Below are 25,315 nucleotides of genomic sequence, written 5' to 3'. Positions count from 1 at the left end.
GGCCTGCGGTGATGCATCGAGCTACCAAAAGCCACAAACAACTCAACCGCGCGTCTGCCGTCGCAAAAGGAACGACTAACCACTACGGCCCACAACCCGCGCTGTTCCGCCTCCCATTGTTATCTCACAGCCTATCCAGGCGATGATACGCAACCGTCGCTGAGCATCATAGATGCGTTTTACACAGCAACAATATCGGATCTCAACGTCATCGCCATTTCAAACAAGTTGATCCATTTCAGAAACAAGGTTTCCATTGGTGATAAATATCAATGGCGTCAACAGACCAATCTCTCACCGCTGCATCTTTGATGGAGAAGCCGGACAGCTCGGGCAGTACGCAACATGTCACGATGACGGCGCCGGCTGTACCACCATCCGAGCGGAGGACGCAGGGTGCAAAGACGGGGGGAAAAAAGAAGAAGAAAAGGCAGAGCTGGACGTGGCGCGATCTCGGCAGATTTTGGGAGCGAAAAAAGGAGGACGGAAGTAAGAAGTATGCAGCCCTGACGGAGGACGTAACCCAGCTAGGTGCTAATGTTTCGATGGCAGAGACTGGTGGTTTGCAAGCACAGCAATACCGTGAGTTTTCGAGTTTCCTTGGCGGTAATCGCTCAAGGCTGACAACAGCAACGCAGGCTGCTCGCCGCCACTCTCGGTCCGTTGGCTAACGTGCTGTCCATTGCGGCGCTGGTTACCTACTGGAGGATGAATTTGGTCGTGAATGGGCAAAGGGTGCCGGAACTGGCTGGTGTGCCGTTTGAGGACCCGAGATGGACGTACTGGCTAAATGCGGCATCTCTGATATGCGGCTTCGTGGGCAACCTTTTCCTACTGATGAACTTCACGCAGAAGGTCAGATACATAATTGCTTTGCCAGTAACCATCATCCTCTGGTACGTTGCGACTGGTCTGGTAAGTCACATCTAGTCGTCTTTTTCCACATCGCGGAGGATAAAACAGCTTTCGATTGCGTGACTGACCCCTCTCAGCTCACGGCAATTCTTGTATGCATGGAGATTTATATCCCACCCGACCGTCCCAATCAGACCTACACGCAAGGCTACTGGTACGCTGTCATGGCAGCAGTACTATACTGCGTCTGCTCCATGATACTCATGATCAACATGGTCGGGTACTGGCGAGGCCACTACCCGCAAACCTTCACCCTAACGGAGTCACAACGCACGCTGATTCTCCAAACAATGATGTTCTTCATCTGGCTAGCTGGCGGCGGTGGGATGTTCTCACGGATAGAAACTCTACACGGACAAGACAACTGGACTTTTGCCAACGCTTTATACTTCTGCGACGTAACGATCCTCACGGTCGGGTTTGGTATGCGTCGCCGGTTGTTTCTTTATCGCTTGACATGCGCTTACCGTTTGCTTCACGTCCAGGCGACATTGTGCCATCGAACGACGTCTCCCGCGGGCTCGTCTTCCCCTACTCGATCGGCGGCACCATCATGCTCGGTCTCGTCGTGTCCAGCATCTACAGATTCAGCACCGACCTCGGCCAAGAGAAAGTCGTGCGCAAGCACATCAACAAGGTGCGCAGCCGCACCCTCGACCGCACCGTCACCTCCTCGTTTGAACTCCAGCGCCGACGACACGTCGTCCCGGAAAAGCGGCTCAAGCGCTCGTCCACGCCCGTCATCTCCGCGCCCTTCGACCCGGTCGACCGCTCTCTCGCCACGCGCATCCCCGCCTCCTCTTCCAAGAGAACTGAGGAATACGAGGCGCAGCGTTACGTGAGGAAGCCGACGAAGAAGAAGAAGACGAAGCGGAAGCGGGCCTCGGCCATGATCCCGCACCACCACAAGAAACCGCGCCTGCTCCTCCTGCGCGAGGAGAAGGACCGGTTCGAGACGATGCGGGCGATTCAGCACTCGGCAGCGCGCTTCAAGCGGTGGTATGCGCTGACGCTGTCGGTGCTCGCCTTTGGCACCTTGTGGTGCGTGGGCGCCGTCGTCTTCTGGCGGGCCGAGCAGAAGGCGCAGGGCATGACGTACTTCCAGGCGCTGTATTTCTGCTACGTCTCGTTGCTGACGATCGGATATGGTGATTTGGCACCCAAGTCGAACGCCGGCCGCAGTTTTTTTGTGGTGTGGAGTTTGATTGCCGTGCCGACGATGACGATTCTGATCTCGGATATGGTAAGTGATGCCCCCCCCCCCTCTCTTTCCCTAAAGTCAAAGAAGAGAACGAGATGGCTGACAGATGCAATCCCCAAATCAGGGCGACACAGTCATCTCGGGCTTCAAAAACGCCACGTCCAAACTCGCCGACGTCACTGTCCTGCCCAAGAACGGCATCTGGCACGACTTTCTGCAATCGCACCCGCGCCTCCTCAACCTCCTCCAACAAGCAGCCGCGCGTCGCCGCATCAAACGCGGCATCCCTTTGGGGCCCCCTTCGACAGACCTCATCGAAGAGGAAGATCGGTCCCGCGACCCGGAATCCCCGGACCTCAGTCTTGACGATGCTGGTGCTGATGATGAAAATGCCGGGCAAGACGTGACGCCGCCTCCGACAGCATCGTCTGCCGCCGCCGCCACCGCCGACGACGATGAGGACCCAGAAACCGAATCCGACGTTCGTCTGGCGCGCCGGCTGGCGCGAGCCATCCGCAAAGTGGCGAGCGACCTCAAAGCGGATGTGGACAGGGCGCGGCCGAAGCGGTACAAGTACGAGGAATGGGTCGAGTTCACCAAGCTCATACGCTTCACGGCCGAGGGGCGAGAGGACGAGGAGCGGGAAGAAGAGGAGGACGGGCTGGTGGAGTGGGACTGGATCGGGGAGAATAGCCCGATGATGGCGGGGATGAGCGAGGCGGAGTTTGTGTTGGATCGGTTGTGCGAGAGTTTGGGGAGGTATTTGGGGAGGGGGGAGAGGGAGAGGGAAGTGTGATGGTGATGGTACTGGCGGGAGACTACGTACAATTAAGAGTAGATGGAGGTTTGCATTACAGGATTGAATTGAAAAAAGGTGCTGGAAGGCGTCGGAGACTCAGATAAGGTATACCAAAGCATTTGTCGTGGCGTGAGTGGGAGAATCGCCTATCGGGGAGTCAATGGTTTGGGCGTGCAAGACGGGCTCGCTGTGACTTGCGCCCTGGTGCAATCGTCCGTGCGTCACCAGCCGATGATAAGAAAAGAGGCCCGACCTGACGCAGCTACCCGGAGAGACACGGCATGAAGCAGGCGGATGACCTGGAAAAGGGCCCTACCCACGTAATTGCATCCTCGTGTTACAGATGTAGGTGGGGAAGCAGATTCGGACGACGAAGAGAACCAGAGCCGCTAGACCTGTTCCGGCAAGTCCAGCCGGCACGTTGAGGAAATGGCGCGTGCTTCCCCGCAAGAACCAACGACGGCCGATTACGCTCGCAGGCGGAACACGCGCGCGCCCGCTTCTTCTATCGCCGCCTTCAGCGGAGACGCGGGAATCCAACAGCGAGCTCGAGCTCAGACACCCCGGCAGGCCATGGCGAGCTGCTGGCTGGACTTGCCCCTTTGGGCCCTGGAGCTGCATTGCACTCGGCTTCTATAAAGCTGTGTCCTCCCGCCCACAGCCTTCGAGAGGTAGGCTTTCTCTCTTCTGCTTTTTCCGTGATACCCGTCTACTTCGTTTCGTCTTTCACCCACACAATGGTCGCCCATCCCCTCCAGATCCTCTCCATCGACGAGACCAACCGCGCCCACGATGTCGTCGTCAAAGCCCACCCTGATGTCGTCATCAGCTTCCGCGAGATCTTCCTGCAAGAGCCTGCCAAGGCCGATTTGAAGAAGTTCCTTGAGCTCGAGCACTCCGGCCGTCTATCACCCACAACCCCTCGCCCGCCGCGGTTGGCCAAGGTCCAGTACGATGTCATCGGCTCTGACAGAATCCCCGAGTACCACGAGTCCATCATCGATGTCAACCGCGGCCAGCGAGTCAGGCACGAAGTCATTGGCAAGCAGCACCATGCCGCTCTGACACTGTACGTAACTTACATACGACATGTTCAACTTCAGCCGCTGACCCCTATGCAGGAAGGAGTTCGACACCCTCGTTGACGTCTGCAAGGCATCGCCCAAGTTCCAGGAGGCCATCGCCGAGTTCAACCTCCCGGAAGGCTTCGAGGTCGTCGTGGAGCCGTGGCCGTACGGCGGCCTCGACCCTGAGGACGAGAACCGCCGCTACTTCCAGGGTTTGATTTTTGCAAACGACACCCGCAGCGGCAACCCGGACTCCAACTTCTACGCCTACCCCCTGCCGCTCATCCCCGTCATGGATGCCCACAAGCAGGAGATCGTCCGCATCGACCGCCTGGCTACCGGTGGCAAGGGCGACGGCCTCACTGAGAAGACCAACAGCCCCAACATCGTCGACCACTGCGCGACTTCCGAGTACGTGCCGGAGCTCCTGCCGGGCGGAACGCGCAAGGACTTGAAGCCCCTGAATGTGCAGCAGCCCGATGGCCCGTCGTTCAAAGTCACCGATGAGAGCTTGGTTGAATGGCAGAAGTGGCGGTTCAGGGTTGGATTCAATCCGCGGGAGGGTGCTGTGATCCACGATCTGCACTACGAGGGCAGGAGTGTGCTGTACAGGCTGAGCATCAGCGAGATGACCGTCCCTTACGCCGATGCCCGACCCCCTTTCCAGAGGAAGCAGGCCTTCGACTTCGGTGACGGCGGCGCCGGCAACTGTGCCAACAACCTCGCCCTTGGCTGCGATTGCTTGGGTGTCATCAAGTACTTCGACGCCGTCGTCATCGGCCGTGACGGCAAAGCCACTCCCCACCCCAATGTTGTCTGCCTCCACGAGCAGGACAACGGCATTGGCTGGAAGCACACCAACTGGCGGACCGGCCGTGCCGTGGTGACGCGCATGCGCGAGCTGGTCGTGCAGTTCATCATCACGCTGGCCAACTACGAGTACGTCTTTGCCTTTAAGTTCGACCAGGCCGGCGGCATCGTCATCGAGACGCGGGCCACGGGCATCGTGTCGGTCGTCAACATCGACGCGGGCAAGCAGAGCGCGTACGGCAACGTCGTCAATCCGGGCGCGCTCGCCCAGAACCACCAGCACATCTTCTGCGCCCGCATCGACCCGGCCATCGACGGCCACAAGAACACGGTCATCCAGGAGGAATCCCACGCCGTGCCCATGAACCCGCAGACCAACCCGCGCGGCAACTTCTACGAGGTCCGCCAGACGCCCATCACCAAGTCCGCCTTCGCCGACGCCGCGCCCCAACACAACCGCGTCTTCAAGATCGTCAACCCCAACCGCGCCAACCGGGTCAGCGGCAAGCCCGTCGGCTATAAGTTCACTCCGCCGGCGACGCAGCTCCTGCTCGCGGACCCGGCCAGCGTGCAGAGCAAGCGCGCCGAGTTCGCCAAGCACCACGTGTGGGTGACCAAGTACCGCGACGACGAGCTGTACGCGGGCGGCCGCTTCACGCTGCAGAGCACGGCCGAGGTCGACGGCGTGGCGGACGCGGTGAAGAGGCAGGATAGCGTCGAGAACGACGACGTCGTCGTCTGGTCCGTCTTCGGCCTCACGCACAACCCGCGCGTCGAGGACTGGCCCGTCATGCCCGTCGACATCTTCCAGGTCAACCTGCGGCCCGCCGACTTCTTCGAGGGCAATCCCGCCATCGATGTGCCGAGCAACAAGAACTTGGCGTCCGTGGAGGTGTACAAGGAGAACAAGAGCTGTTGCGTGAAGGGCAACTTGTAGCATGTTGAACCGGCCGGCTGGGAAAATTGGCTCTTGTGATTGTGTGATGAGGCTTCTTGGCGTGGTGTGATTATATGGCGTTGATGGTGTGATGTTGATGTCGGAAAATGGCCTGGCTAGAGTACGTTGCTTTTATGGAATATAAGATTCACTGTTCCCCTGAGATTCTGTCGCTGCTTTGTTGTGTATGTGTCGAAACCATGTCCCAGCAGAAAGCTGGCTGGTTGTGGTTGTGCTTCAAAGGAACATACCTTTTGATGCCTCTTTGCAGGTCAGGTTAGGGCGAAGCTAAGTTGGACGTCTTGTCTTTTCCATTTTTTTTTCTTGCTCTTTCTACCTCGTCTCCCGAGCCAACTTCACCACTGCTCAAGGCTATTTCGCTACACCGTTGTTCAATATTATCTCGTAATGCTACTACTTTGATCCAAGAGGCTGCTCAAGTTCGGATAGGAAGCCATCACTTCGGAGGTGGTATTTTCCCCCGGCCATCAGACACAGCTGTCACCTGCTTATCGCGCCCCAAATCCGCACTGGCCAATCGAATTGCCGAGGTGCCTGAGTGGAGCGGGTGTGGAAAGATTCCGCGGCGGGCCTTCCCCCGCAATTCCGCAGTGACGAGCCCCATAAGAAAGTCAAGGTAGGCCACAGCGAGAACTTTACAACAACGACACGCCAACCCGCAGCCCCCGCCCGGCCAGATCCTCGACAGAGTCATCGCTGCCTTCGCTATCTCTACCAGCTTCCGATCCTGCCGTCCTCTTATCTCGACGCTAGAGAATTTTACCTGCGCCCGAGGCAATGTGCTGTACCTCTCTTCCCGCGAGGATGGACGAAGGTGCTGAGATCTGCGCCACATGCGGCCAGGCGGAAACAATTCCATGACCTTGGCCACCATGGGTTGCTACGCAGGACTGCCTCGTTACGCTTGTGGCCCAATCGCCGTTGCACATTTCTGGATTATGTGGTCGTGCGCCGCGGTTGCGACGCTCAAGGCGGCAGGTAATTTCCACGCCCGGTATCGATGACCTCAAAAGCCACCCTCCCTGGCGCTGTTCCCCCACAGCACAGGGACATTGCAGGGTACACATGACTGCTACGAGGGGAGATGTCTCGACAACCAATGCCAAAATCCAACCGTTTAGCGGCAGCGCCGCTTCGCTAGTCCCATGCAAATTGCGGGGAAGGTAGCAGGCAGTTCGGCTTGCTGCTTGTTATCTATTCAGCATGTCTATTATCTTGTCTCAAGCAAGCCCCGGCCAGCCCCCGAACCTTTGCGATAGCAGCATCCCATCGTCTCCACCTGTGTTAGTCTATTGTGCTGGTCACACTCAGTGCGTATCAGAGACGCACGCAATCCTCCCACGCCTTGCCTCCGTAATCGCCGCATACCGGATCTGCCGTGCCTGGCGGTAGCAGAGGAACGACCGATCTCGCGGCCAGGCTTGGAAGGCTGTTACTACTTATCGTCTGCGACCAACTTTACTCTCACACCACCGACAACCATTCTCCCTGGCCACCCGTGTGCTCTCGGTTCACTTCCAAATTTCTGCTTGGCTGTGGTGCTATCTGCCCTGCCTGCTAGTTCCAGGGCCTGTCCTGACCTTTCCGCCACTCCGGCTTCCCGCTTAGGAAACCGAGCGTCTGGACTCGCCTCCCCAACCAGACTCGACGAACAACACAACCACCTCGCACCTTCCGACCCGTCGATTACTGCACACTTCATCCGGCCTTTTCATTGAGAAAAATAACCACATACTGCTGAGACAGACATGTCTCTCACCAAGACCGGCACTGCCGACTCAACGGCCAAGCCTGCCATCGACGGCACGACTGCCGACGTCGAACTCCAGGCCGGTGCTGTCTCACCGGTGACAGGCCATGCGGATGAACTGCGCCGCGAGTTCAGCGTGTGGTCGCTGGGCGCGTTGCTGGTGTGCTTGATGGCAACCTGGGAGGCTCTCTCCAGCGTCGTCGCACAAGCCCTGACGAACGGCGGAGCGCCGTGTTTGTTCTACAACTAGTAAGTTCCATCCAGATCGCACTCTTCCGTAGCAGTCAACAGTTTTTTGCATTGATGGTTTATGTTCTGCCGAAGAAGAGGAGCCTGTGGCTTGGTGGGATAGATCAGCGGCTCTGTTGGATTTGCATGAAAGCCGGGCACTTCATTCATATTCGAGAGACTGACTGAATACCTCAGTATCATTGCCTTTATCGGAACGCTGCTGACAGCTGCTTCGCTGGCCGAGATTGCGTCGATATATCCAACTGCCGGAGGTGAGTCGCTCTTCACTTGCCCCTCGGCTAACCCCCTAAGCACTTCCTCGACTTCATTTCAACCGGCTTGACTCGATCTAATTGAGACCCTAGGCCAATACCACTGGGTCGCTTCCCTCGCTCCCTCCCACACTCGCCTTGTTGCATCGTGGTTCACAGGCTGGATCAATATCGGTGGGCAGGTGGTGCTGACCGCCTCTGCCGCCTTCGCCGCTGGCCTACAGTTCCAAGCGCTGATCGTTCTCAACGATGCATCCGGCACGTATGTTCCGCAGAGATGGCAGGGAATGATGTTCTATTGGGCCGTCATCGCTTACAGCACCGCCATCAACATCTTTGGCTCTCGCATCCTGCCCCACACCAACACGTTGAGCGGCATCGGGCACGTCGTCGGTTTCATTGCTACCGTGCTCGTGCTCGGTATCATGGGCATCGGTAAAGAGGGCGGGCACAGCGCGAGCTATGTGTTCAAAGAGGTCGACAATACCAGTGGGTGGTCGAATGATGGAGTGAGCTGGATGGTGGGTCTGCTGAGCGCCGTGTATCCATTCCTCGGGTAAGTGTTCTCATCCCTCCACCACTTTGTTTCTCTCGATCCAACATGATATTGGCGATGAAGAATGCTCTCTACAGATGCACCTCGACTTCGAAGCAAGCATTTGGCCCTATCCGTTACTTCGGCCTCAGCGCCAACTCCCCTCCTCCTCTCACTCCCCTCCCAAAAGAACCTCCACTAACCCCAGTCGTCCTCCAGATACGACGCCGCCGCCCATCTCGCGGAAGAGCTTCCCAACCCCTCCCGCTCTGTCCCCATCGCCATGATCGGCTCCATCGTCGTCAACGGCCTGATGGGGCTCATCTACTGCCTCGTCCTCCTCTTCGCCCTCGGCGACCTGTCCTCCCTCCTCGCCTCGCCCACCGGTTTCCCCTTCATGCAGCTCTTCCTCAACGTCACGCACTCGCGCGCGGGCGCCACTATCCTCGCCCTCTTCATCTCGCTCATCGCCATGGCGGCCAACGCGGCCGGTACGACGTCGACGTCGCGCACGGCGTGGGCGTTTGCGCGCGACCGCGCCGCGCCCTGCAGCGCGTATTTCGCGCATGTCGACGAACGCTCGCAAGTGCCGCTGCGCATGGTGCTCGCGACGTCCGCGCTGCAGGCGCTGCTCGGCTTCGTCTACCTCGCCAGCGCCACCGCCTTCAACGCCGTCCTGTCCATGGCCGTCCTCGGCATGTACGCCAGCTACATCCTACCCGTCGCCTACATGCTCGCCTACGGCCGCAAGGAGGAGGATGATACTGCGACCAAGATCACTCCCGCCTTCACCCTCGGCGCGTGGGGCCCCTGGGTCAACGCCGCGAGCGTCGCGTGGCTGGCCGTCGCCATGGTCTTCAGCACCTTCCCCAGCGTGCGCCCCGTGACGCCGCAGAATATGAACTACAGCGTCGTCGTCCTGGGCGGCTGGGTCGCGGCCGGGGCCGTGTACTATTTCGGCTGGGCGAGGCGGTGGTATGAGGGCCCGGTTGTGGTGGTGGATGGGTTTGGTTCGTGAGATGGAAAAAAGGGGAGGGAAGGGAAGGAGGGGGGAGAAGGGAAAAGGTTTCGGTGTAGTAGGGTATTGTTTTTTTTTTTTTTTTTGGTGGAGGGAGGGGAAAGGCACGTATGGGATGGTCTGCGATTTCCTTGTTCTTGATTCGTATGTAGTTATGTGACGAGGTATATGGAATCAATATTTGTGTTATAGCGTTCCATCAATGCATTACTGATGTCGCGTGAAAAGACGTGGGTCAAAATGTATGCGGCACATCACTTCTTCTCGACTGTTGTTGTTGCTGCTGCGGTGGGCTACGACGGAGGTATATGGTTGGCCTTATATGCGAAAGAAAAGCGCTACAAAGAGTGTATATACATGCACGGCGATGTCGGGTTGAATGATGCTGCTTTTGCTGGTAGACACTTACTTCATCGTCTGCAGTTGTCGATAGAACAGTGAAAAGGGAAGTTGGGTACACCGAAAAAAAATCAATGACCGCTTTGAGCAACACACATCCTTCCATCTTCATACGGGGAGAAGGGAGCCGCCCGCCCTTTTTGCGGTTGCGTTGGATTTGCCTGCTGGCATTATCTTAGCTAAAGGAAACAATATTACTTCGCGGAGCACACATCCTTCCTGTACACATGGGCAATAATCACTCACGGTGTCTACCTCGACATCAACTTTCAAGTTCCACCCAGTGAAGCGCAGTGGACGTTTCGGCGGAACCCCCTCCGGATTGCGTCAAGTGCTGCTGCAATCACGCGGTCCTCAGAAGGTCTCATAATCTCAAACGAGTGAGCTGCATTGGGCGAGCCACGAAAGAAGGTGCAAAGGATTTCAAGATTGGACTATTGAAAAGTGAGGCTTCAAGGGGCCGTAAGAAGAACTCGCGGCATCCACACCGACATCCGGGGAAAGAAAAGTCAGAATAACCAATTTCGGTGTCAAGTTAACCAAGGACCCGGTCTAGCCAAGTGACTCGCACGAGGGGCGTTTGCCGCAGCAGCCATCGTATCCCCCGACCTGACAGCCGCTCAAACGCCATTAGTGCACCAAGGACGCCGCCCTGCCGCCAGGTACCTGCATGACCGACGAATTCCCCGACATCCTTTGGTGACGGTAATGCCACAACTATCACACCCATCACAGGACAAATTGGCAAGGCCGCCTACGTTACGCCGTTTGCAATACTTTGATCATGAGGCCGCGCACGCGTTGCAGTCACTCACAAGCTATCCTTTCAATTATTTGTTGGGCGCAAGCCCGGTGCAACACAGGTTGACGCGTTGCTTGCCGGAGGATGCGGCCATAGCGCGAGTGGCACGGCAGATGTCAGACCGAAGCGGCGGAGAAAAAGGGGACCAGCAAATCCACAAACCTGGTTAGGACATTAAGACTGGAGAATTATGGGACGTTGGGCAATGAGGCGTCCAAACAATGTCTGTACTGCCATTGCCTCCTCACGGTGGCGTGCCGTGGCTTGTTATCAATTCTCCGATTGAGCCGTGCAAATAGAGTCGGTGAGGCGGTGTCACACCAGCCGTCAGAACTTTGTACTGACTTGCGATATGATCAGGACAATGGGTTGTTTGGCGAGGCGCTTGGCTCGGGACAAAGACCTGGTTGTCGGGTTCCTGGCAACGTCATCCGGAGGCTATCGGCGGAACCCAGGTTGCTGACTTCTGAAACCCCTGTACCTTTTATTTTTCGGTTGCCTAGATTCCTTCTACATTGCAGGCGTGAAGCAAGGCGTTTGCGAAAAACAAAAATCCGAGGCGGGTTACTTTTCTCGCGGTAACATGTCAGCTGAGGGTGAGGCTGAGCGCCAGGTACAAGGCTATTGTAAGTGGGCGTGGGAATACGAACGTCCTGCAGAGGCGCGAAAGTAGCGACAACATTGTTAATTGCATACACCGCCAAAACTTGCCTTTGCCGTTGGGGGCGGAGCACTGTGCAGGCAGCGACCGACGAAGGAAGAAAACACCAGGCTGTGTCCCCGGGTTGCCCTGGGATCGGTGACGTGAGCCGGACATCCGCGAAACAGCCGCGGCCTTCGTCGTTGGCATCGAGTCCTGGGCGATCGATTTCCCAGGGAAGACGGTAGGACAGTGCGCGCTTCCCCTGGTGCCAGAGGCTTTTGCTCCTTCGCTCGCTTATGCAGTCACACCAGATCGGAGCGCACAATCAATCTCGGTACGACGTGCGCGACAGATGCAGAAGCGACGGGGCGGGAATGCGGGCAGGGTTGTGAGGCGGCGGCCCGACATCCACCGCTTCTGCGCGTCATTACCGGGACCCTTGCTCTGGCGGATCGGTGTCATATCTCAGAGATCTCCAGGAATGCTACCCTCTGGCGGACGGTCTCGTCCCGGTTGGTGGGACGCGGCGCTCCCCGGACACAGCTTCAATGAGACAGGGTGGAGCCGGCCCAAAGCAGAAGGAAGAGCACCAAAAGGGACGAGCAAGAGCAGCCAGGTGCCCGTTTGGGCGCGTCGAGTCTGGCAAGGGCGTGTGGACGAGTCAAGATGGCGGAATGCGATACGGCTGCGGGTGCCACGAGCACGATGGGCGATTTCCTGCCAGTGGCCGGATGTCAAAGAGATGAGGGGTCCATCGAGGGATGAACCCAGATGCGATGTTGCAGCGGCGCCGGCGCGGCGGAGACGCGGGAGGCTGGAATATTCTCGAAGGGAGGAAGAAACCGGGGCCAGCGACGGCTCCCTTCACGATAGGGAGATGGCTGGCAGCCGACAGGTCGCATTTGGGAGGACGACAGGCAAGATGGAGGCAATCAGGTCGCGGCAGGCGGGAGGATCCGCCCGCCCTGGCGTTGGTGCAGGGGAACCGGGCCAGTTGGAGCGCTTGCCGGCGCACGCCAGGGCAGAGCGGGTCAGACACGATGGCGCAGGCCGACGTCGAGGTGTTCCTGATGGAGGGGCGCCGCGGGCTCACCAGCAACCGGGTTTCGCTCAGGATCCTGCAGGTAGATCGATCCCTGGAGATCTTGTGGCCGGCGAGGTTGGGTCGGCTGCATGGTTAGGCACGTTTCTTCGGCCTTGAAACCAATAAGACAGCCGGCAGGGCGCAGCACGGCAGGGCGGTCGGCAGTCGAGGGTTCGGCGGGCGGGCGGGCGGCGGCGCGGACGCGGGCTGGTGAGGGGTGAGACGCGCGAGATGGAGATGGTGGTGGTGGTGAGGGCGGGCAGCGATGGTGGATCGACCGTACATGCCAGCCTGGACCCGCGGGCCTGGATGCCGCGCAAACGGCGTCGGTGGCGCGCTGCATGGGGCCGATTCGAGAGCCGCGGCTTCCCTCCACGGCGACGCCCACCGCGGTGCTGGAGGACATACCGCAACGGATTGTGGGCACAGGAGACGCTGCGTCAGCGGCCTGAAGCGGCAGCGCGCGCGGCGGGGGCCCTGCTGGCGCGCTCTGAGCCGGCGAGCGCCGGGCGGCTGTGTTTTTGCCATGGTCCAGCGCTGGCGCCAGTGGCCGCGGGCAACAGCCAGGCGGGCGTCCGAGCCCAGCTGAGCGGGGCACGGCGCCCTCTCGCGACTCTCTCTCTGCTCTCGCGGCCTCGACGACCAAGCGTCACTGCTGGCATCCCGCGCGGTGGCACCTCAGCCCTTTGGCCCGCTGACCAGGGGCTTGGAACGGCCCTGTCGCCGCGCATTGGCCGGCGCTGGCGGGCCATCGCACCGCAGAGCCTTGTCTCAGGTCGCGCAGCGCTCAACCAGGTCGTCAGGACCGCCGGGCATTCCGCTTTGCGCTCAACGGCGGCGACGATGTGACACGTCCACAGCCAGCCCTCCGCCCAAGAATGAGCCCGCATTCCTTTGCAACAAGGATCAGCTACCTGGAACTGCAACCCATGGCCGCGGCTGCGGGCCACGACGCCCTAGTCTGACAAGCTTCTGAGCCCATGCCGCTTCGGGCGCCCGCGAAGAGCGTCTTTTGATATAGGGTCGCAGAGCTCCAACTCCATCGTGTGACGGGCGTGTATCTGTTCCCAGATCTGTCCACCGCCTGTCCCAAAGCGACCCAGGCCCCATCGTCGACTCAGTTCGAGCATTCCGCAACAGCACGGCCCAAACCAGAGAGCGAGCTCACTCACTTCGTGCTATATAAGACGCCTGCCGGCGCCCTGGAGATCTGCCACCATCGAAGATCAGATCCCCTCATTCGACCCACGCCTGCCCGTCTCTCGCCGAATCGGTGAATTCACAACAGCTCCCTCGGCCTCTCTCCACAGCTCCCTGCTCTCGACCTCCACGCTCTCTGTCTACTGTGAGTCCGAGTCAGCTTGCCCGGTCCCAAGCCCAGTGCTGATTGTCGACGTCACAGGCGCCAGCTCCTGCCGCTCTTTCCACTACTTGAACGCACCGCACCCGCAACCACTTCTTCACAAGTCCCAGGAAACCCCACCACCTCGCCCCTCCACCAACGCACCATGGCCGTCTCCGGGAACTGCGAGCACTCGTTCAAGATGGTCAAGTCGGAAAACTCCCTCATCCACTGGATTTGCAACATGTGCCACTCCGGGCCGCACTGGTTCATCTTCGAGTGCCAGCGCTGCAAGCTCAAGACGTGCCGGCCGTGCTCGCAGAAGGTGTAAGGTGTCACGCGGCTCTGCGGCGGCGGTGGGCAGTCCTGCAATTTTGGTGTTGACGTCGACAGTCTCGCTAACCGGGCCTCCGGTTGAGGGCGTGGGACGATCTGCACCCGACCATCGCAGCGGCGCAGGGATCTGGAGCCCTGCCGAGATCCACTCGGACACCCCGCCGCAGAGCAAACAAAACGCGCGCCTCACTCTCTGCTCTTCCATTTCCTCAGCATCCACTATCCTCCCTCGGCTTCAAGGCGTTTGCGGCGCTCGTCGGCTGCTCCGGGGCTCGTCTGGCGCACAGACGTGCCCGCTGCATCAATCTCGAATCGGATCGGTCTCCACGGGCGGTTATCTGTTCCTTGCGGCTTCCATCTTCTTCTTTTTCCACCTGCGACAAAAAGCAATTTACTTGACTTTGGAACGGCGCTCGATATCCTAGACCGGACAGGGGCTTTATGCACGCGTTGGCGAATGGGCTTGGGCGATTTTGCGAAATACTTCTGGCGTACCTGACTTTGGCGTGGCTTGCATGATTCAAGATTGGCCTGAACGGGTTGGCTGCGATCCCGCCCCTTTCCGCTTCCTCTGACACCGCAGCAAACCTGTCTCAGCTCTCGCCGCCACTCTCGCGAGCCTATTTTTGTTTCCCTTTTCCCTTTTTTCTTTTTCCTCATCCTTTTCCTTGGCATATGGCATTTTCTTTTCCACGGCTGTTTACAAGACCCTGCAACAAGATCTCAGCGCACGCGCAAGCACCACCGCGCATTGTTTCCTCTATTCCAAGTCCCAGCATGTCCTACTCCAGTTTTGGTAATGGATAATGTATCACGTTAAAGTCTAGAATTCGCACAACATACTTGGACCCTTCCGTCTGCTCTCGTGACTGCTATGCGCCCGCGCTGTTGGCCAGCTGAAGCCTCCCCATGCTCCTCTTCCCACTCCCGCCCGCCACGAGCGGTGGACGGTCGGCGCCAATCCTCCCCATGCTCCTCCAGCCAGCCAGCCAGCCTCAGGTTGCCGCGTCCCGCTCATTGCTCGCCCGACGTTCGGGGTATTCTCGACTCCTTCGTCATCGTATTTGCACGCCCGTTGCCTCACGAACGAGTGCCGCAAGGCGGCTCCATGCACTCACCGCTCACCCCACGCATCTCAAACAAGCGTTTCACAGGGAATGGGGACGTCGCGGAACAGCGTCCGACCGTTGCACCGCGCATCACCCCTCGGTGGTGATCCGGGACATGGGTGCTCGCGCCCTGATCTGGCCATTGAGTTCGCTGAAGATTTCAATTGATGCCCTTTCTGCTCCTTGCTCGCAGCAAAACACACCGCTCCTTCCCGCACGGCATCGATGATGGCGCTGTAGCGAGACCGAGCACAAGAAGTTGCGCGGCAAAGGACCGACAAAGGCATCAGGCGCACAGCCGGATCGCTGCAGTGCGCGGCAGCACGGCGTCATTGATTATTGAGAGCGACTGGTAGTGTGTGCGTAAGTGAGCAGCCCACACAACCATCTCACCTCGAAACTAACGGATCAGGCAACAGAGCGAGTCAGAGTTGGGAAAGGCAGAAATGCTAAACAGTGTTGACTTTTGCTTTTTGGCAGCCTTTCTGGGCGATGCCTCGTCGCGGAAGGTCGGGAGCGCTTGCTTAGCGTGTGGCTCAGATCGCACACACGCGGGGATCGAGAGCGCGCCATGCATGCATCACGCCGTCAGCCAAATGGGCGATGGCCTGACCGGGATGGTGGCCAGCCCTACAAGCCTTGGGAGGCGGAAGGAGTACCAGGGGGTGTGGCGGGGGTTCCTTCGTGGCCTCTGCGCCTTTCCCCTCGGACAACCCCAAACAAAATGCGACGTCATTATCCCGGGCGGACCGAGCGTCATTTTCTCTCCCAGCGGACGCACGTCACGTCTCAAGATATGTATGGGGCTCGCGGAATCCCGCACGTCACAATCCGTTTGGTTGAGATTGGCGATGGCGGAGCAGCGCACAGGTCAGCCCTATGATCTTCCACCAGAAACAAAAACGAGGCAAGCAGTCACAACGACCACCAACGTCGCTACGAGCAGAGTTTGAGCTTGAAGCCAAAGCACAGCTCTGCCAGTCGCCTGAGCGAGAAGCCTCACCGGAAAGGTAGGGAGCAAAGGTGAAACTCTCTTTGCCTTCCCTTTCTTGACCGGTGCTGGAGCTTCCGTCATCACGCACTGCATCTTCCGTCATGGGCGTCCTACCTGCCCGTTCTGGGGTGTGGGCTTTTTCGGAACAGCAGGGCCGCCTTCCTTCGCTGCGGTTGAGTCTACAGATCGGCAGGTACGTTTTAAGCGTGGCGGCTACTACATACGAAAAAGGTACCGCCTTCCACTTCCGCGTACCCAATCGGGGAGCAGTCGAGAAGCATGCCAGACGCTTGGCTTACAGGATCGGCGGCCCCCATCCACCACTCGCAACATCTGCCCTCCTTTTCCACGGGCTTTTCCGTGAGGGCGTGAGGGGGCCGGGGGAGCACGGTGGTACTTGGGCGTCGACAGTTGGCTAGCCACCCTGCATCGCACCTGCACATGACTTCCTGATTCTGCACGTAAGCGTCGTCCCGTCCAACTTCCCTGGCTGCGACCAGCCGTAGCCGTAGCCGAGGCCGGATAAGGCTGCCGGCTGCTGCAAGCCCGCAACAGGCCAACCTTCTTTCTTACAGAAACCGTTGCACAGCCGGGAGTGCCCGACAAGCGCATCTTTTGACACCGCGTACATGCTTACCGGCTGCACGCCGCCAACCGCAGCAGTCGCTTCACTCGTTCGCCTTCGATCGCAATGTCGCGGCCACGTAGTACATACCCGGAGGAGTGGGCAATGCAGTCGGCGTAGATCATCGTCCACGCCTCCTCACGCCATTGGCTGCAGCGATCGCAGTGCAGCAAAGTGGGCGCGGCCACCTGTACCTGCATTAGCTCCCTCCACGCCGGATCAGCGAATGTATGATCCACACCTCGCAGCGTGGAGAAACACCGAGCCTCACGGGCGCCCGCATGCAGACGAGCAGAAGCCCCATTTCGACTGCACCCTTCCCACGCCGAAGTACGTTATCCACCTCAGCCTCACTTTCGAGATACAGTGTCCACCCACTTTTCCGGAACGCCCGACGTCCACGTATCGATTGCTGACCTGTTCTCATGCACTGTCGTAACTCATGCAGCCACCCGCTCACCCAGTCCCTTGACCACCCCACGTGTCACCAACCGTGCGGGGAGCTCAACCACCATACCGATCTAGAAAAAGAGTCCCTTTCTTCTCGTGCGCTTCGATAATGTAGCACATGTTTGCCCCCTCGCCCTCTCTTACCGCTGACGTATGCTCGCATGCGCGTACACACGCATGCACATATGCCATCTCACGACAGGAAACTCGTCATGTGGGGAAAGTATCCACTCATTCTGGTTTCGGAAGCCCATCCCGAATGGACTTTCCCCCCACCTACCCAAATGAGCCCATGTACCGTGCGGAGCCGCAGCGGGGTTCGAGGTGGGTGAAGGGAACCACTGTTTCGCCATCCACCGAAAGTGCATGCAGTCCGACCAGCTACGGCCGCTACGGACGACGATCGTTCATGTACGATTCTGCTCATGCAAAACTTCGGGCCGTGACGAGAACGCAGCAAATTCAGGCATTTTGACATGGAGCGGCGCAACCTGCCCTTTTGGGAATGCATGCTATTTCTTTACAATAGGCAATCTGCTGCCCGAACTCGGATCTTTTGGGAACTATTTGCATCGTTCAAGTCTTGTCATTGCTCTCAGCAGAGCCAATTTCTTCAAAGGGCTTGGTGGGCAAACGTGTTCGAGACTGGTCCCCAAAGTGGCAAGCAGTTGTTGCGACAGTGTATCTTTTCTTCAAGGATCCTTTCCAAAAATACCCCGGGAAGAGGACATGTTAATTGCGAGGACTTCCACTATTTCTGGTGGGATGCTATAAAGTTATCGGAGCTGAAAAGTTATCAAGTGGACCTATATAATGCATATGCAACAACATTTCTGGTGTTAGATTCCCAAGGAGCAACCATAGAGCTGTTAGAGTACACGGGTATATTAGCCAGACACGCCAGAATATACTTTAGGTAGGTTTATTTTAGTACCTACGTTAATGGCGTGGTGCAGTGGGTAAGGGCAAACCCTTACAAGAGCTGTTGTGAAATTACTCTGGTCTGCATGCAGCATCGCCGACTCGCTTTCCGCTTTTGAGTGCTGTCCGTGCGTTCCTCTTGGTAGCGGTAGGTGGTGCCTCAACCTAGCTCGCAGGTGCCCCCCCGCATAGGAGGAGCGAGAGATAGCATCATCATCTTCTTATTCCACTCATTGCCGCACCCGTCATCAGCGCACATCCACCACCACTACTACGGCACCATCCCCGCCTCCTCCCCTTTCTCATCCGACGATGGCTACAACAACAAAAACAACAATAGCTCGTCTGCTGCCTCGGGCCCTGGGCCCAACACCGAGTACTCCCGCCCCGCCTCGTCCGCATCGGCATCCGCATCGGCATCCGCGTTGGAGCCGGCTCGCTCGACCACAGAAATACCTGCGGGCGCATAGCGCACCGAGACGGCAGCTCAGTCGACGCCAGGTGCGTCGTGTGTGGGGACTTTCTTAGGTGCAACTGATGAACGACGTCTTCCGGCATGAAGTGGCACTCAGAGCCAGAATCCAGCAGAACACCGTCCACCTGCCAGACATCCGGTTGACGGTACCTCTCAGTTGGCCAGTGTCGCACGATGCCCCTTGGTCCCACCGCTCGTAGTCGATCTCGAATGGGTAGCTGGTGAGATCGATCTCGTCGGGATCGTTGGCCGTAACGACGTGGAAGCCGTTTCCTTTCCCCGCCGCATTGATCCAAGGCCTTGAGGCCCGGGCTACATCGATGTCCTGGGCGGTGTTCTCGACTCCCGGCGTGCCCATAAATACATATGAGTCCACGGCGGCGAAACCGACGACGCCGTTGGCGCGTCTGACGAGCGCCGGCGCGCCCTGTGGCTCGATGCTTTTCACCGGGTTACCCTTGGTGTCAAAGTTGCCGGGCCAATACTGATACAGGGCCGAAGGTTTAATCAGCTTGGTTTTGTCGATCAGCAGCAGGACCTGGTAGGCTATGTTCGAAGACAAAATGACATAAGCGGGCGGTAGGCAGCTCGCCATCACCCTCATTGGCGTATCATAGACCGGGTAGTTCGACACCTCTGATATATCGATGCCGTGCTTGGAGATATTGCTTGCCTGGGAGCTCCTCGTGATTGGTGCTCCATGGGCGTGCTGCCTGACGTGTAGAAGTTGTCAATGGCTCCTCTGGCCGGAACTTCAATAACGTTGACTGCGCCTTCAGCCAGTACCTGTAGAGGTAGGGCTAGAATAGTTGCGCGGTCAGTATTTTTATCGTAGCGGTATTTCCATCCGAGTGTGGAAAAAATCTACGGCCTCCTGGACAGCGTCTCTTATCTCTTGTCGCAGCAGTCGGTAGTCTGCTACGTCCTCGCGTAGCGCGGTAATGACGTCGGTGGGTTGAAATGGTTGTGAAGGTGAGGGCTGGGGTAGCGGCTCGGGCTGTCAGGCTTATAGTGAGCGCAATGCTAGCGACGGTCGCGTGGTCGAGAGTGAGAAGAGAGTGGGAAATCAAGCCGAACCAAGGCAAACTTCTAGTGGATTGCAGGTAAACAAGCCAGCAATCAGCCTCCAGCTCTATAAAAGACCAGTAGATAGCATATATACAATCTCTATGCGATCATTTCAACTAAGAGTCGTGTTGGTCCTGTGAAAAAGAAGAGCTGGGTACCTCTAGGAACGAGATAAACGGGGAAAGGGGTGGCTCGCTTCTCTTCCTCTCTCTCTTTCAGAAAAAAAAAAAAAAAGGGAGCCCTGGCATTGAAAGTGAGCAAAAAAGCAACTCAAGTCGGATCCACACCCACCACAGCCTTCGTAAGAGCCAATCCCGGAATAGCGCAGGAACCGCAGTATGACGCCAAACCAGTATCGAACCCATGGACTGTTGATAAGTGCTCGCCTTCCTAAGGGAGGAACCCAACGGATCACAAACCTTCGGGTTTTACACTCTAAGGTTCCGGTGGCGTAGCATAGTGCCGGAGCATGCTCTACACACTAACCGTCCGATTTATGGTAGTGGTTTCGCTCTCGCGATTTACATATGGAGGCTGCCCAAATTCTGATATGGTGGGCTCTGGGAAGCCGTGGTGGCGATGAGTTAAAAAGAAGACCGCTGCACATCTGGCTGATTGCAAGGAAGCCTCACCGTCGTGCCGTTCTTTCAGTCCAGTCCCGATCGTACAATCCATGGTCCACCTCTTTCTCATCACCTTTCCTCAGCCTCAAGCCACCTACCCCACAGTCTCTCGGGCTCTTCACCTTCAAAAGATGCGGCTCTTCCGCGAGTCCTGGCAAGACACTCAACGCGTTGTTCCGTCCAATGTCTACCAAATCTCTCGAACTGATGGGAACATGCTCGTCAAACCACAAGCAACCATTGGGAATGCTCTCGAAGGGATAGTCGATGGGAAACATGACGCTGTGCGCGCCGATCTCCTGCATGGTGCACAGTAGCGCCGGAGTCGAAAAGTGGCCGGACGTGGTGATGAACAGCAGCTCGCCGAAGTAGTCTCTCACGAGCCAATCCTTGCGCATCGCCATGTCCGTGAAGTGCGTGCGGTTGAGCTTGTTGTCGATGCGGTATAGATCGTATGGGCTGTTGCGGTGTCACAACGAGAGAAAAGGCATATCATCAACGACACTGGGTCCCCACCGGGGGAATGACTGTGCCAGAGGAGAAAACTCACATATGCTCCCCCCATATGCCCAAGCACAATCTTCAACCCCGGAAACCGATCCAACACTCCCGCACACACACGATCCCCACCCAGCACATGCACACTGACCCGATTCGCATGTCCCAGCGCCGAGTACTCCAACCACGATCGCCCCGGCCCCGGCCCCCGCCACATCTACTCTCCCGTATCGCCGGGCGTCGCCGCCCGCGGATGCACGTACACCGGCGCCTCCCTCCCCAGCTCCTCCCCAGCTCCTCCGCCAGTACCCGTCATACCCGGGCCCGCCCGTCATAGAACCGCATGCGCTCGGTCCCGCCCGCCACCGAAGTCCTCGTCGTCAGCACGCACGGACTGGAAAGTCGTTTCAACAAGCACCCCCAAGAACCCACTCTTCGTCCCGTCGCACCTCAGCTCGTCGTCCGCCGCCCACCGCGGGATCTTGCATGCTCAGTGCCGCGAAGGCCGCGAAGTTCGCGCGGCGGCGGAGGCGTCAGGCACGCCCCTGCATGCCCCCGGCGAGGACTGAGAGAGAGAGAGAAAGAGAGAGAGAGAAAGAGAGAGAGAGAGAGAGCACCATCACCCGCTCGACGCCGTTTGGCGTCCATCTGCGCCAGGCGGCGGGGGTGCCCCCGAGATCGAGGAGCGCGGCGCGTGAGCCCTGGGACGAAGTGGAGGAAGGGATGGACGGGAAGGGTTTTTGGGGGTGGGTGTGACAGAGGAATTGGGGAGTGATGTTGGGAGGGTTTGGAAGCGAAGTGCGGAGAAGGACAGACGCACGCGCGGGATGAGCTCTCATATACCCGTGGTTTGTTCAGGGTACAGGCTTCCTCTGTGCCGTACTTGCAGGAACGTTGGGTTCGGCGATTGGCGAACTCCTATAGAAGCGGCTGGTAAGCGCAGGGATCACGATACCCCGCATGCGGGGGGAGTGTACTTCATGGAAGTTTGATTACCCCCACAGAGGTCTAGAATCTCTCTTCTGCATTCAGATAATGTGTTGATGACGTGGTCAGTGTCGGTATGAGGTACAACAACATCCCACTACCACTTCTTCGCCCGTGAGGGGGCTGCCGGTGTGACAATATGCTATCGTGTAGAAGAGAAGAGTGCGCAGGTTAGAAGGTAGTGGTCTTAGAGAATAGATCCCTCCGCTTGAAAGATCAGATCATATTGAGCGGGATGGGTGAGCCGACAGTCAGCCGAGTCGGCCATGTGTCGTTGACACACGTTGGACCTCAACTGCCAGCTCCACTTGTTCATATTAATCCGAAGACATGCAAGTAGCTTGAATTAAACATGTAAGCTAATTCTACCTACACTCGTCTCGTCTTGTGGTACAAAAACGTCTTTGCTGCAGGAAGTCCAAGTTACACAAAGTCCTGAAACCTCGGGTCCGCATCGCACACAGCAAATTTACAGGGAAAAAGCAAAGTAGTTTGAGCAAAAAAAAAAAAAGTATAGCATCGGCTAGGACTTGAACCCAGGTCTCATCGATTCTCCAGAGTCCCACTGCCGGGCCCGTGTTCAACCGGGGCGCTTGCTCCAAGGGTCTTTCCCTCTTGTCTGAGCCTTACGATCACTCGGTAGGATCGATACGTTCTTACCACTAAACCACCGACGCATTTCATGTTGAAACTGAAACGAGTTGTTCGTTTGATTAACAAGAGAGAAAGAAGTGGTGGGGACAAGATTGGCACAGCGCAGTGCGTTGATTTACGAGCAACCACGTGAATTTAGTGGATCCTGCATGTCGTACCAAAAGCAGCATACGAATTTTGCGCCCGCATCACGAAGGACATTTTGTATAGGTTCCCGGCAAAGGGTATGAGAGCTACCATAGTTGGAGCTAAGCCTGGCTGAGCTTTGGGGGGCCCTGTCCGGACCCTGATTCCCACCGAGGTTGAGCACCAGAACTATACGGAACCTTATTGGTCCGAAGTTCGCACCTTGAGCAAGCTGCAGATCCTTTAGTTGTTGACCTCGTACCACCAGCAGCGAGGCGAGCTGCCAATCCCGTCGTTCCTGAGGCCACGGTCGTCCTGGATTTCCACCGATCTCTTCCAGAAGGCCGCGGTCCATCTTGCGTCTCTGTCCGAAATCGGAATGTTTGGCAAGCTCCAGTAGTGATCCAGGATCGAGGTTAGGTACTGGTCCGCCCACTCCGGTGATGTTAGCGTCGTCCTTTCCCGGGATGAGCAGGATTCTCTTGGTGGCTTTGTCCGTGATGTTAAGGAGCATGTCTTGTCCTGCTATTGTGGGTGGCAGCTTGGTGATAAAGTCCAGACACTGGGTTCTGAACGGGACCATATCGACCGGGTCGTGCCTTTCCGTAGCCTTGACCGAATGCAGCCACGTCCGACCGAGGATGACAGTGTATGTTTGTTCACCCTTGGCCACGTACGCGCTCACTCTGCGAAAGGCTCCTCCAATGTCCATGTCGAAGGTGACAGTGTGCGAGACTTGCACCCTGCGGCCCAGCGCAGTCTTGAGGCGTGTTTCATGGATGGGCTTCGAGCGCAGGTGAAGCTGCTGAATGACATGATCGGTCATGAAATTGCACTCACTGCCGCCGTCAGGCAGAGTGCGGGGCGAGCGATGACGGGGTGTGGGGTGGGGAGGAAAGAAATAGAGCGGAAGTTGATGGTGAGCGGTGATGTGCGGGTCCGATGGATGGTGAGGAGGTAGTGTCGGTCGTATCGCTGAGCGGAGGAAGCAGTAAAAACCCCCCTGGTCGGTCGCTCCTGCCAACAGCGGGACAGACTAGAGCCGAGCCAGTTTTTTTTTTCGTCGAAGACATTGCCATCCTTGCTTTTCCAAGCTATGTGGTAATGACTGAAACGGCCATTCTTCTGCTTCAAGCACGGGGGGAAAATATACCATGGGAGCTACGAGTATCAAGGCGAAAGGAATTACATTGGCTGGGAGTTGAACCCAGGGCTCATCGAACCCTCAGAGTTCCGCGTCCGGCCCGTCTTTACAGCGGCGTGCCGATTCCCCTCTGGGACTGCAACACCAACATCTGGATCAGAGTCGATGTGTTTACCACTAAACTACCAACGCTGCTTTTTGATGAGAGACAGTGGAGGGGTCAGGCTATAAATAGCGGACGGCGCAACGACAAAGAGAAGCAAGAACAGTATCTACGAAGAGCGAGTGTGCAGAGATAGTGTCGTGTGTTTACTAACGAAAAATATGTTGCTGCATTCCAATGGATGGCATGAAGCAAACAGCTTTACCTGCCGTGACTGAAGACACGGTATCTTGAAAGGCATAGCTATCACTCGGTCACTGAACTGTTCTTGGAGCCTGCTGAATGCATAGATTTCGAGTGATTGGATCACCTGATTAGCGACCGCGGGATTTTGCACCCATGCCCCGGCAAACTTAATTCTAAGCGCAGTTCCCGCATCAGGGCGTCACCGTAGGTAAAGACCGAGAGATCAGAGACGAAAAGAGTATTGCAATAACAAATGACGCATCCTGAAAAGGCTGTCCTGGTTCGGCTGAAGAGCGATATTCTGAGAAAACGCGTTGGTACTGTATATCACCACACCACGTTGATACGCATCTTCCTTCTGATCCACGCCGCTGGGTGCCCTGCACCCGGGGAATTCGGATACGCGGGCCGCCGCCCATCTTTTCCATTTCCATTGCACTCCACTACGGCGACTCCGTGCCAAAAGATAAGAAAGAGAGTCAGTTCGTCGGGGGATCGACGGTCCGCAGCGCCGGATTTCGACTTGGTTCCGAGCAAACAGACCCATGCATGCACAGCATAACAATCGACAGCCAGCCCTTCTGCGGTGATCCCAAGTCACTGACGTCACGGATCTTCGTCGCTCGATCTCTTTTCTTCTCACCGCAGGAACGAGACGGGTGGGCACACCGGCAAAATACAGAGAGGGCTCGCTACGGGCGTAGGTAATCATCACCTAGGCAATCACCATCTTGCGAATGCGAACACGAAGAGACGGTCTCGCATTGGGCAAACCTTTCGGAGTCGTCCTGAACCGAGATTGCGACAGGTCTTCGCAAACTACTGATCAGCCGGGACGAACACGTCGGGGGTACGTGTTTGCGTGAGCGCTGATGGGGCTTTTTGTGTCATGCGTATGATCCGCGGGCTCGAGTCGAGTCAGTTGGATGAGTAGGGCCGAACGCTTGACCTGCCGTGGAACCAGGGCTTTTTTCATTTGTTCCCTGAATTTTCTGATAGCTGACGTAGGAATTCGGAGTTTCGGAGAGGGAGAGCATGTGTCTGTTGTTTTGGGCAATCATCGACGGGACAAGGGGTCAGTGTGCTGTGCGGGCAAGAAAGCGCGCGCAGCGTCTTTTGTACTATATGCA

General features: G+C 57.5%; 5 protein-coding genes and 1 non-coding gene across 6 annotated transcripts; 4 read left to right on the top strand and 2 right to left on the bottom strand.

Annotated features, from left to right (window-relative positions):
* Window positions 1-708: 708 nt before the first annotated feature.
* TOK1 (Potassium channel) lies at window positions 709-2,912 on the top strand (the record flags this gene model as incomplete). The annotated part of the gene is made up of 4 exons (XM_066772218.1): window positions 709-915; window positions 993-1,338; window positions 1,401-2,158; window positions 2,223-2,912. 4 exons carry the CDS (start codon window positions 709-711, stop codon window positions 2,910-2,912), a joined length of 2,001 nt encoding a protein of 666 aa, XP_066637497.1.
* Window positions 2,913-3,652: 740 nt separating this feature from the next.
* On the top strand, window positions 3,653-5,729 carry SLS55_000708 (uncharacterized protein; the record flags this gene model as incomplete). The annotated part of the gene is made up of 2 exons (XM_066772217.1): window positions 3,653-3,984; window positions 4,037-5,729. 2 exons carry the CDS (start codon window positions 3,653-3,655, stop codon window positions 5,727-5,729), a joined length of 2,025 nt encoding a protein of 674 aa, XP_066637496.1.
* Window positions 5,730-7,498: 1,769 nt separating this feature from the next.
* Window positions 7,499-8,563, top strand: SLS55_000707 (uncharacterized protein; the record flags this gene model as incomplete). Its single annotated transcript, XM_066772216.1, has 3 exons — window positions 7,499-7,749; window positions 7,927-8,003; window positions 8,163-8,563. 3 exons carry the CDS (start codon window positions 7,499-7,501, stop codon window positions 8,561-8,563), a joined length of 729 nt encoding a protein of 242 aa, XP_066637495.1.
* Window positions 8,564-8,821: 258 nt separating this feature from the next.
* Window positions 8,822-9,556, top strand: SLS55_000706 (uncharacterized protein; the record flags this gene model as incomplete). The annotated part of the gene is made up of 1 exon (XM_066772215.1): window positions 8,822-9,556. The coding sequence occupies one exon, from the start codon at window positions 8,822-8,824 to the stop codon at window positions 9,554-9,556; it is 735 nt and encodes a 244-aa protein (XP_066637494.1).
* Window positions 9,557-18,785: 9,229 nt separating this feature from the next.
* Window positions 18,786-23,404, bottom strand: SLS55_000705 (uncharacterized protein; the record flags this gene model as incomplete). The annotated part of the gene is made up of 3 exons (XM_066772214.1): window positions 18,786-19,445; window positions 20,550-20,886; window positions 22,893-23,404. The coding sequence occupies 3 exons, from the start codon at window positions 23,402-23,404 to the stop codon at window positions 18,786-18,788; spliced, it is 1,509 nt and encodes a 502-aa protein (XP_066637493.1).
* A 474-nt stretch (window positions 23,405-23,878) lies between these two features.
* SLS55_000704 lies at window positions 23,879-24,028 on the bottom strand. The gene is made up of 2 exons: window positions 23,993-24,028; window positions 23,879-23,914 (listed from the first exon to the last, which is right to left on the bottom strand). It is a non-coding gene; the product is annotated as a tRNA-Gln (tRNA).
* Between the last annotated feature and the right edge of the window lie 1,287 nt (window positions 24,029-25,315).

The sequence above is a fragment of the Diplodia seriata genome (assembly GCF_021436955.1).
Source record: "Diplodia seriata strain FDS-637 chromosome Unknown scaffold_1, whole genome shotgun sequence".
Classification (NCBI taxonomy): Eukaryota; Fungi; Ascomycota; class Dothideomycetes; order Botryosphaeriales; family Botryosphaeriaceae; genus Diplodia; species Diplodia seriata.
The sequence above is the reverse complement of the archived record's forward strand: the minus strand, read 5'-3'. Positions and strand labels throughout refer to the sequence as shown.